The sequence below is a fragment of the Alligator mississippiensis genome, chromosome 2 (assembly GCF_030867095.1).
Source record: "Alligator mississippiensis isolate rAllMis1 chromosome 2, rAllMis1, whole genome shotgun sequence".
Taxonomy (NCBI): Eukaryota; Metazoa; Chordata; order Crocodylia; family Alligatoridae; genus Alligator; species Alligator mississippiensis.
The window spans coordinates 18918247-18930639 of NC_081825.1; the positions used below are offsets into that span (position 1 = coordinate 18918247).

The window sequence follows — 12393 nt, forward strand, 5'->3', positions numbered from 1 at the left end:
GCACTTGAGACAAGCTATGCTGCCAGTGCCTGTCAGATGTTGTTACACTGGTGCAGCATGTCTCCAGTTGGGCTTTGCACACCAAAGGTAAGCAGAACTTAAACCTAGAGGTGAGTCATGCAAAAGACTGGGAAGGGGAGGCAGAAATGTAATCCAAAAACTAATAATTTCTGAGAATTGCTAGCATCCTAGTTTATTATCACCAAACTGCCCAATATTGTTAAAGAAAAAGGCACACATTTTCCAGATAATTACTTATTTGCCTTCTCTCTGTTCCTTCCCACAGAGGAATTGCTCTAATGCATTCTCAGAAGCCCCACTCCCTTCAAATTAATAACAGGAGTTTGTGCAGAGGAGTTAAGCCGCTGCTCTCTACAAATCCCCGTCCACTGTTTGGCAATCATTGATCCTTCCAGATCATGGCATATGTATGAGAGGTCACCCAGACCTTGGATGCATATGCCTCGGCACAGTGTTTTGTTTTTTTGGTTTTTGTTTTTTTTGCCGGAAGGCGTAGAGGCTGCCCAGACTTCCACCCCGCCTTTAGGCGACTAAGACAGAATCCAAAGGCCAGACTGTGTGTGGTGCCTCCATAGCTGTATTTGTACAAGCATGTGGGAATTGAACCTAGGTGTCCAGCGTGGCAGACAAGGATTCTACCACTGAACAACAGTGGACTCCCCATCCACTGTAATTTGTTTATTAAGTGACCACAGTCCTAATTATAAAATGACCGATTCATCCCAGCACGGCTGTCAGGTGTGTTGGAAGTTCTACTTGCACGGGCGACGAGTTTGCCCCTGCTCTAGATAGAAGGGGATCCCTGGGTGCATCCCCAGGCTAAGCCTCCTCCATGCCTTAGCCTAGGTGTACTGACATTGGGCCAGCCTTATGGCGCAGTTTGAAGGTAGGTGTGGATTCTGGGATTGGGCAAGCATCTCCAAAACGCACACAAACTATAAACATTTGCTCATTATCACTTCCTTCCTTTTCAGGTCCTTGTGACAAGGTATTTAGCAGAATTTGCAGATATGTTGGAGTCTGACAGGGCCATACCATAAGTGCTTCTGCAGTGGCCTTGAACTTGCAACCTCTGGGCTGTCAACTGTACATCTCGGTGCCCACAGCACCTTAACCCCTGCTCAGTATCACCAAGCCACTGACTTCTTTGGGTGCCTTGTCTGAAATGGGTCTTTGCTACAGTTTAGTAAAGGGAAGATTGGAGTATGAAACCCTTCAGGAGCACCTTGCCCCCACTCCTCCCATACATAATCAGACCCTTCACATAATGCTATTCAAGGATGAAAAAATAGGGTTGACTTCTTTTTTTTTTTTTTTGGTCAGGTGAATTAATTTCCTGAGTCAGCTACTGACACCAAGAGAAACTTGCTACCATTCCCAGACCCCCAAACAGTCGCGAATGTATTTCTTACTTGCAGAATGATCCACGAGGACAGGGAAAACAAAATGCTGAGTTTTGCTGGGAGCTAAAATGCCCTGAGAAAGAGAAGAGAGTGAGTCCCTGGCATCTGCCCTTAGCTTTGGCAACATTGCTAGTTACTCAGATGCGTCTGTTTTGTAAGCGTTAAATTAATATCCAATCATTAATGTGTAAAAAGCGTGTGCTCTTCTGTAGGTGATTTTACGGATTTGGGATTTCTTTCCTTTGGTAGCAAACCTATAGAAACAATGGAAAGCTCATGAAGACATTTACTTGATTCATGTGATGCCTGGAAAGATCAGACATGTCGCCTTAACGTCACCTGCAGTGCTACTGCTCTGATTTCAAGCTCTGTCAGGAAATGTAAGAGTTCTTTGCTAAATGTGACATGGCCTCTGTGTTGGGGGATCAGACTCATCAAAGTTCATGGTGGCAGGGTTTGAGGACTTGGTGTTAAGTGAAAGGGCTGTTTGGAAAAGAAAATAATGGGTATAATCAACTAAAATAATGGGTATAGTCAACTAACTGGTATCAAACAAGTTACTGTTCTTCCCTCCCGTATAAGAGCTGTGGGGGTGAGCATTTTGTCTGGAGTGAGGGAAAGCACTTGTGCTTCTGACCCAATCTGCTAGACTAGTTCTGATCAGGGTCTTTCTGAGGACTCCTGAAGGCCTGGACACGTGGTCTCCCCTCAGCAAAAGAAGACCTGAAGAGGGAGGCTCCAGAAAAGACAAGTCAGCTTGGGCAAGTAGATGCTTTTGGGGGATGGCTACCCAGGAAAGAGAAAGAGAGTTAGTTGTTTTGATCTGAAGTCGTGCAACAAGCAGGACAGGGTGGCACCTTAACCTACTTCATTGACAAAAGCTTTATGCCCCTCTGAACGAGATGTTATCTTTGCAGCGGGATCAGCCATGTCAGGATGTGTCTTGCTTCACTGGCATTTTCAGACGCTGCCACGGTGTTGTCTAGGGCTTCAGGAGCCCAAATCTATGGGACAGTGACTCTGGGTGCTGCACCCCACGTGGGGTTTTCCTTGCTTGCAGAAGCACTCCCCAAGTTGGGAAGCAGCACCCTGATGCACTTGCCAGGAATCTGCTGGAAAGGAATTTCTGGGGCTCGCAGTAAGCAAACAGATGTTTTCCCTTACAAGATGTCACAAATAGTACCTGCCTTTAGTTATAGCAGCATTTCTGGTCACTTAGTGGCACAAGTCAATGTCTGTTTGCACCCTAAAGTGCCATCCCTCCCTGCCTTCTGCCACAGGAAAGGCATCTAGTTCAGTGACTCTCAACCCCCTGCCCTCCCCCCAAATAAATACCAAGTAATTCACTGCCTGACCTTGTGCTGTCCACATGTCCTCTATATTTGTACAATATTATTTATTATTCTTCAAATAGAGAACACCCCCATTTTAGAATAATTAAATACTGCATCACATATGTTTATGGTGCTACAGAAACCCTGACTTTGAATGTCAGGACTTCCTTGTTACATAAAGGGAGGCGGAAGGATAGAAAAGGTGAGTGTCTCTAGTGCTTTGTGTGTGAGTTTGCAAGACTATAACTTGCAAGTATGGACATGAAGTCAAAGACACAGCAGAAAAGCCACAAAACCAGCTAAGACCTTTCAGTATAGACATGGAAGTGTAGCTTGAGGATCTGCACTGGAAAATCTAGAGTCCTGCAATACATGAAGGAAAATGAGGGAAGCTAGAAGAATATAAGGAGAAATCTGTGGCCAGCAGAGGTAAGGACAATAAGGAGCTTGAGTAACATTTGACTTGATCCTGCATTCTGATTTAAAACTCTAGAAGGATAAGAAAAAAAAAGTCACCATGGCACTATCTAAGTGGATTAAAAACTGGGCAGCTAATAGATCTCAAAATCTAAGTGTACACTAAGATCTGTCAGGTAGATGTGGTTCTTCTACTGGGAAAGCAGGAATCAGATGTTGGCCCCATGCTATCTAACATTTTTGTCTGACCTGGAAGAAAATGATGAAAGACCTGGGTCTTTCATCAGTCCCATGGGACGCCTATGCCCGCTATGGGACAGGGAAGTCCGGGTGAGGGTGATTCCCTGCCCTCCATTGATGCTGACTTCGTGAAGGAACATCTTGAGAAGCTGGATACCTTCAAGTCAGCTGGCCCTGACAATCTTCACCCCAGGGTACTCAAGGAGCTGGCGAGCATCATAGCCCAGCCTCTAGCGCGGATCTTTGAAAACTCTTGGTGCTCTGGTGTAGTGCCCGAAGACTGGAAGAAGGCCAATGTGGTGCCTATCTTCAAGAAAGGGAGGAAAGTGGATCCGGCTAACTATAGGCCCATCAGCCTGACTTCTATCCCGGGGAAGATCTTAGAAAAGTTTATTAAGGAGGCCATCCTTAATGGACTGGCCGACGCCAACATCTTAAGGGATAGCCAGCACGGGTTTGTTGCGGGTAGGTCTTGCTTGACCAATCTCATTTCCTTCTATGACCAGGTGACCTATCACCTGGACAAGGGAGAAGAGATTGATGTCATATATCTTGACTTCAAAAAAGCCTTCGATCTGGTGTCCCATGATCACCTCTTGGAGAAACTGGCCAATTGTTGCCTTGGGTCCTCCACGATCCACTGGCTGGAAAATTGGCTCCGGGGTCGGACCCAGAGGGTAGTAATTGATGGAAGTTACTCATCGTGGTGTCCTGTGACCAGTGGGGTCCCCCAGGGCTCTGTCCTTGGACCCATACTGTTCAACATCTTCATTAATGATGTGGACACTGGAGTCAGAAGTGGACTGGCCAAGTTCGCAGATGACACCAAACTTTGGGGCAAAGCATTCACACCAGAAGACAGGCGGGTGATCCAGGCTGACCTGGACAGGCTCAGCAAGTGGGCGGACAAGAATCTGATGTTGTTCAACGCCGATAAATGCAAGGTTCTCCACCTTGGGGGAAAAAAAACCCGCAGCATCCTTATAGGCTCGGCAGTGCTATGTTGGCTAGCACTATGGAAGAAAGAGACTTGGGGGTCATCATTGACCACAAGATGAACATGAGCCTGCAGTGCGATGCTGCGGCTAGTAAAGCAACCAAAAGGCTGGCTTGCATCCATAGATGCTTCTCAAGCAAATCCCGGGACGTCATTCTCCCCTTGTACTCAGCCTTAGTGAGGCTGCAGCTGGAGTACTGTGTCCAGTTTTGGGCTCCAGAATACAAAAAGGATGTGGAGAAGCTTGAGAGAGTCCAGAGAAGAGCCACGCGGATGATCAGAGGTCAGGGAAGCAGACCCTACGATGACAGGCTGAGAGCCCTGGGGCTCTTTAGCCTGGAAAAGCGCAGGCTCAGGGGTGATCTGATGGCCACCTACAAGTTTATCAGGGGTGACCACCAGTATCTGGGGGAACGTTTGTTCACCAGAGCGCCCCAAGGGATGACGACTAGGTCGAACAGTCATAAACTACGACAAGACCGTTTCAGGCTGGACATAAGGAAGAATTTCTTTACTGTCTGAGCCCCCAAGGTCTGGAACAGCCTGCCACCGGAGGTGGTTCAAGCGCCTTCATTGAACACCTTCAAGTGCAAACTGGATGCTTATCTTGCTGGGATCCTATGACCCTAGCTGACTTCCTGCCCTTTGGGCAGGGGGCTGGACTCGATGATCTTCCAAGGTCCCTTCCAGCCCTAATGTCTATGAAATCTATGAAAATAGTAAAATCGCTTTGATCATGCAAGGATTAGAGAAAATAACGAAGTAGTGAAATATGGGTCACTAGTACACCTAATCTAGATCTCTTGGTATGTCATCTATCTAGAAACAACAATGTAGGCCATGCTTATAGATTGTGAGACTCTCTTGGGAAATAGTGACTCCAAAAAATTACTTAAGAATAATGGTGGATAATTGGATAACTTTGAGCTTCCACTGCATAGCAGTGGTCATAAATGTTAATGTGGTACTTGAACGTGTCAACGGCCATATATCAAGTAGGAGGAGGGAGGCTTATATTTTCTTTTGCATTTGGCACTGCTAGAATACTGCATCCAGTCCTGGTGTTTGCAGAGGTTTCGGAGAAGACTGAGACTGAATAAAGGTTTAAAAAAACATGCCTTACAGTGAAATAGTTGAGCTTATCATAAAAGACTTAACTTTTCGAGAGCATGCTAAGGGGCTAAAGAAATCTGATAAGAGAGCTCTCCAATCTTGCAGACAAAGGCTATATAACAAGACCCAATAGCTAGAAAGCTGACACTTGGCAAATTCAGCCTTGACATGAGGCATAAGGCTAAGGGAGTATATTAATCCTAGAACAATTTACAAAGGCTTCTGGTGAATTCATCACCACTGAAAAATTAAAATATCTGTAATTCTTGGTTTAGTTTAAACTAAAATTAATTCAGAGAAGTCTTAATGCCTGCATTTATACAGAACAGTCCCAATGATCACAACAGTTCCTTCTGTCCTCTAGGAATGAATCGAAAACTGGTTGTGACATGCATTTTTACCTTGCCAGTGGGGCAGGGGGAATATCTCTGATCAGTTGCTCTTCGGCAAGTTGGTAAGGCAGTGAATCAGGGCTGCTTCAGGAAACAGATAGCACTCTCCTTCCTCCTTTCTGAGAAGCTTTTGAGGAGGGTGACTGAGAAGTTGATGCTACTTTCCCAAAGGGGAAGAGGAGGGAGCACGAGAAGCCCAGCAGTTCAAAGCTGCTTTGCTTCTTCCTTCCCTCCTGTATAAGATGGATCAGTTTGTTCTCTATACCTTCCCCCTCCCTATGACATCAGGCCTGGGAAGGGGGTAAAGGAGTGAATATTGAATAGCCCCTGAATTTGCATCATGTCTTCCACCAAGGCCTGGCAAGGAGATGAAGGTGTTGACAAAGTCCTGGCACTGCACCAGGTAGAAAAGCACTTTGCTGCAGTTCCTCTGGTGGCCTGGGAGGAGAGACGGATGAGAAAGCCCTGAGGCTGGAAAAGCAGCCACGATGCACCTGGGGCAGAACCATGTGTGCCCTGGGTTGTCCGTCATTCATTCTGGATGGGTGGATGTGGGACTGTGCGGTGGGCAGGGGCACAGAATTAGGATGGGGTTGGTGAACAGGATCCACGCCATCAGGCAGACAAAGGGCATGTCTACACGAGATACTAACTGCAGTAGCTTAGTAGTACTGTGCAGTAGCGTGTCATAGCAAAAACAGTGCTGATACGGTACTGCACAGTATTCTTAGGCTACTGTCCGGTAACATCATTAAAAAGGTGTTTGCCAGTGCTACTGTGCAGTAACTGGTTACTGTGCATTTTTTTTAGTACTTGATTATACAAGTACTAATTACTAAATAAATGTGCAGTAACCACTGCAAATTAATGAACATGTAGACATGCCCAGAAAGAGCTCCTGCCACATGGACCAGAATCCCAGATTTGGAGTTACTGGCAGATATGCAGCTCCGCAGGGGGTGCTCAAACATCAAAGAAAACAAAAAGCCCCCAACCAAATAATAGAATAATCTCCTGGCTTAGAGATGAGGGTTTTTTTTCTTTTTGTGGCTTAATTTCTGATGTTGAACTTTGGGTTAGTAAAACTGCAGTTAGGGAAGTGTAACACCCCATGTAGTCCCAGTTTGACTGTGGACTTTGCAGACAGGCTTTTCTCCCAAACTTAGCAAACTATGGATCCTGCCTTGGTTTCCATGTTTGACACTTGAAATCTAAACCTGCACAGCAGTGTCTGCAGAAGGAATGCTCTTTTTGCATAAATAAACAACACATTGCATGTATTCATTGAGTAATTGTAGGAACAAATGCCCAGTAGGTGTTTCACACCGGTTAGGATTCCAGGGCACTATGGTCACCATCACCATTATCTTCAAATTGGAAATATATCTTTATATTTTATTTATATAATATCTTCTTTATATCATCATCATTGTTGTTACTGTTGCTGTTACCATGCCTACATTTGTTGCATACCGTGCAAACGTGCAGACTCACGCGTTCTGAAAATCCAGCCGATAATGACCAGTGAATGGGGATAAGAAAATGATTTGGCATGATATTCTCCTCGCTGTTTAAAAAGTCTTTCCATTGTTTAAAAAAAAACCCCCAAAAACCAAAAAAAAACATTTTTTTTTAAAGTGCTCTCTGAATTATAGGGAAGCTTTTTTCCCAACTCTTGTGGAACACGTTCCCAAGGTGACACTGTACACATTATTACTTTGTTATATGTAAAAAGAGTAATTTATTATGTGGTTCGGTTGTAGTTTCTATATAAAAAATAAACAGCCAGAAAAAAAGGAATGGAAAGGGATTGGATTACTTTTTTCAAAACAGAAAAATAAATGATCATTGACAGTTACTTTTCTCTTAAGTAATCCATCCCTGTATGTTCTGCGATATCATACCACATGTTTGTGTTGAGGTCAGAAAGTCCAAGCATACCTTTTCCACACATGCGGCAAGCTGATGCCCCCGACTCATTGGAATAAAAGCCAGGCTGACAGGGGAGACACGCAGTACTTTGTGTAAAACTATAAAGAGAGAAGAATAGGGTTTAGCTCAGCTTTATATGTTTGTCATGAGGAGAAAGACCTGATGTGAGTTGCTTGAGAGAAGGCTTTGGAGCTCAAAGACATTGTTTGCTTGTACCTGCTTTATCCCTATGAAATCCAGAAATCAGTTCAGCAAAAACAACCAGAACTACCTGGAGCTTGAATTGCTCTGCTAAGAAATGGAGTTCTCTATACTAATGATACATGTTTCCCACAGTTCACTACAAGCTTAATAGAAAGGCAGAGGAGACCAAATGATAAAGTCCCATCTTCAAAAAGTGTAAGCCAAGAGTTTCAAACCACGCCACTAAGTTGGGCTTCAAGCATTTGATATCTAAATTCGATCCCAGTGGGAGCTGCTGGGTGTTGTCTTTGTCCCCCTGTTTTACCTGTGGCAGGTTAGGATACTATGTCTTGGGATTGTGTCAGGGTTGACTAAGAAGTGTTACTAATGGGTTAGATCAGTGGTGCCCAATCTGTGGTACAGTTACCACTAGTGGTACACGGACAACCTGTCAGTGGTACACATTAACAGATTTATTATAATTACTTTATATGACAAATTTGCTGGTGGTACTTAAGGTTGTATTGTTTTAAATTGGCGGTGCACAATTTGTCGAAGTTTAGAAACTACTGGGTTAGATAATGAATTTGGATATGATAGTTTGCATAGGGGTGATCCTGCCTCTGCTGAGGGGGTTGGACCTCTGGAGGTGCCTCCCAGTCCTATTTTTCTATGATTCTAGGAGTCTGCACCAAGTCCTAAGCTGTAGCCACACACGTCTAAAAATCTTGGCCATCCAGTCTAAACAGTATATAAATAGGAGGTGGAGACAGATGCAATAAGTTAAGTCTCCAGGACAGAGGAAAAGGACCTGTTGTATCCATTTCAAATAGCTGTATATAAAATAGCTAGCATAAGGGGCACTTTGGAGAAAGATAAGGGCAGGCTTTTTAGCTCCTTTTGAAAACTGATAGATTGGGTGAGATTTGTGGAAGACAGAAAAGAAAGCATGAATATTTAAGCTGGGCCTGTATCAGCTAGAGTTGTCTCAAAGCTCAGGGGGAGTGTGGTATTTTCAAATACAATGAATAAAAATGTTAATGATCCAATTAAAGACATGCAAAGTACACAAAACTAACATGGGAATGGACGAGAGTAGAGAAGTTATAGCTGCAGCCAGGTCAAGAGTGTATTTTTGATTTGGCTACCCCACAAATTCCACTGAAACCAGAAAGTCTTTGAGGAAATGTATTTGGAGGCATTTTCATGGTGTGATTCACTGCATCTCACAGTCATTAATGAATAAAGCTTCATAATGGCCCCCTGAAGCATTGAAATATGGGATGAAAATACAAAGGTGCAGAAGACATTTAATTACTTGCTTAATTTACTCTGTAGGAAATTTTTGGCAGAGCTGAACAGAGAAACCCATATTTCCTACTTGCTAATCTTGTTTCTTTAGTCATAAAACCTTACTTCCTCCTAATGCATGGAGAATTCAAAATGGGCATCTCGGAAAAGGAGCTGGAGTCTGAGAGCCTTTGTACACTTAGTTTTTTGAGTTAGTATAATCCTGTATCTTCTGCTATTGGAAAGCCTCTTCAACAGTTTCCTTCTGTCACTGGGGTAGGGAAAATTTAGTTCTACATTCTTCAAAATGTATTAACTAATGGTTTTAAGATACAGTTTGGTTCCACAAATACAATCCCAATCCCGACAATGGTCTAGGTACTTACTTAGTGTAATATCCCTGTGGGCAAGGCAAACAGATCTGTTGTCCAGCTAGAGGCTGGTAGTGACCTGCTGGGCAGGATGTGCAATTGGCACGGTCTGCACAGGAGCCTTCTGAACAGCAGAGACAGCTCGATGTCTCTAAAGTGAAATAAAGCCTTTAAATAATTAGAATTGTAACTAAGTCATTGCCAAAGATAAAGTATTAAAATTAAAAAAAATTCAGGGCAGTGCCAGGAATGATAGTTTCAAACAAGCAAATCTTGAAGGGAAAAAATTAATACTCCATATCAGATTTTAATAATCTCACAGTACTTAAATTGGTTCAGACAGGCATAAGAATAATTATTAAACAGACAGTCGGTACTCAAGGGACTCAAATCTGTTGGCTTAATTGTGGAATCTTTGCTTAACAAGGCTATTTTTCCTGCTTTTAATTTGAGAAGCCAGGAAGTTTTTCTTCATCCTTAATCCAAAAAAGGAGAAAAAGTGTATGGTTGCTTTTGATCTTTGATTAATCTAAGCCTGGCAGGAAATAGAACTAAAGCTACAAACCTCAGAGCAGAGAATTCTGCCTTAAGCAGAAACAGTCTTCGAGCATGGATAACTTACCATTCCCGCGCTGTACAAATACGATCCATCTGATTCTACAAAACCAGTTTAATCTACACAGAATAATTATGTAGAATTTGTTGCAACAGTTTACGGGTCCATCAAGTCTGTTATCCTGTCTCTGGCAGGGACCAAGGCCCGCTATGTCATAGCAGATTATGCAGGCCAGGGAAACGTACCCAGACAGGCAAAACAGTACTTACGTGCTGAGAAATACCATTCTGCTTGGCCGCAGAGAGTAACTCATGCTTTGAACCATGAATCTTGAGTGTCAGTGCTTGTTTAGACAGTGATAAAAGTTGTATCATTGGTCTTAAAATTATCCAGTTCGTTAAAAAAAAACACAAAAAAACCACCCCAAAACTAGGATGCTTATTTACCTGCCCCCCCCCACCCAGCTGTTGTGACTTCCACCATCTGACTACATAGCATATGAAGGAGACATACCTATGAAGAGGCCTTTGGCTGTGGGTCTAAATACTTTGATACTAACAAGTATTGTGTGGGAATGGGGATTATGTCCCCAGTAATCTGGCTAATGGAAACAACTGCCACTTGTTTCTGAGCGTCATAGTCCTCAGAGCTTTGCAATTCAGCACTTAAGTCCTAAAAGAAATAAAAGCTTAACAATATGACTGTTGCTCTAAAGGTGGCATGTAATGGGGAGAAGGAAAAGGAAATGGATGGCTCTCTTCCTCTTTAGTAGCATGTTTGCAGACATTTATTTTTCCTCATTGATTTTTTTTAACCTTTTTTTTTGATGTCAGAAATGCCTGGTCTCATTGCTAAAAAAACAAAAACCATTCTTATAAATTAAAAAAAAAAGACAGCAAAAGGGCTGTTTTCTCAGCCCTTACTGTAAAGGCAGGAGTGCAAAGTCCTTAATGGAGTTTTCTTACAGTTGGCTGAAAGAAATAGTTTAAACTTCTTTTATTTTGTCCATATCTGTGTTGATTAAAATAAATCCCCCATGTCACACATCTGCTAACTAACCCAGTTGCAGTTGCATTTGGTTTGTGTGTAGTTGAATAAGTGGTAGGATTATAGCTTAACCATGATGTTTTCCAGGGAAAATGAGACAGATAAAACCTGGATTTCCAGTGTGAAGAAACAAGTAGGTAAATAAGTCCAGCCATTCTTTGCATGAAACAGCAACAAGAAAAAATCAATCCCTGCCTTCCCCCACACCCAAATACACATGGCAAATGTTTGACATGTTATAGAAAAAAAAAAAAAAGAGAAGACTGGGACAGGGAAGAGGATCCTCTGGGACTTACCCTTGTTGGGAAATGTTCCTGGTGAGCAAGGCATACATGCTGTTGTGTTCACTGCGCTACAGTTTGTGGACTCTGTGCTGCTTGTGAATGGAGATGCTGATGGACCCCCAGTTGACATTACTCCTGTAGGAACCTGAACGGCAGTCGCATTTGCAGCAGGGGACGCTGTCACATTTACAGTGGCAGAAAAATCTTCAGCTGATGTTATACTTGGAGTAATAGATGGCTCCCCAGCTTTCGCCACAGGGTTGGAAATGGATGAAGGTGTTGCAACTGGATTTGGTAGGGTAGAGACCTGGGCAGTATTTGCTGTGGGAGAAGCCGGCAACCCGCCAGCACTTGCTGATGCCGATGCTGAGGCCACAGAGACCTGGGCAGTGGTTGTCTGTCCAACAACAATACCTAAACAGAAAAAAAAAGTATTATTAGTGACTCGGTTAATATCTTCCATGTGGGAAATGGGGTTAAAGCTGCAATGATTTTGATCCCCTTCTCCTGATGTAGGAGTATGCAGATATAACTTACATACTTATATAGCTTATACTAGTATTATTCAGTACTGGTTTAACTGTTAAATCTCTTCACACCATAGGTATTTTTCAATAGTTATAGGATTATCAATGGTTGTCACATGCGGTTTGTTCTCTCTGCATCATCTGCCCAAGGGGAGAGTTCTGTAAGAATCGTGGTTTTGCCTTAGTAGGCATTTTTTCCTTTTGAAATACAGATACTGTTTGTGTTGCAGTCATAGCAGAAGATGATTAGGTTTGTGAGGGTCTTTAGTCCTTTCAGGCATTCATT

General features: G+C 43.2%; 1 protein-coding gene across 2 annotated transcripts in view; it reads right to left on the reverse strand.

Annotated features, from left to right (window-relative positions):
• LOC102565712 (sushi, von Willebrand factor type A, EGF and pentraxin domain-containing protein 1) overlaps positions 1 to 12393 on the reverse strand; it is a 30507-nt gene that overhangs the window by 13344 nt on the left and 4770 nt on the right. The window contains exons 2-5 of one of the 2 annotated variants that reach the window (XM_006278787.4): positions 11593 to 11994; positions 9709 to 9844; positions 7859 to 7947; positions 1434 to 1497 (exon numbers count right to left, since the gene is read on the reverse strand). In XM_006278787.4, the coding sequence (XP_006278849.1) occupies positions 1434 to 1497; positions 7859 to 7947; positions 9709 to 9844; positions 11593 to 11994 (691 nt within the window). The remainder of the gene's footprint in view (positions 1 to 1433; positions 1498 to 7858; positions 7948 to 9708; positions 9845 to 11592; positions 11995 to 12393) is intronic. The other variant, XM_019478783.2, reaches the window with a different exon arrangement.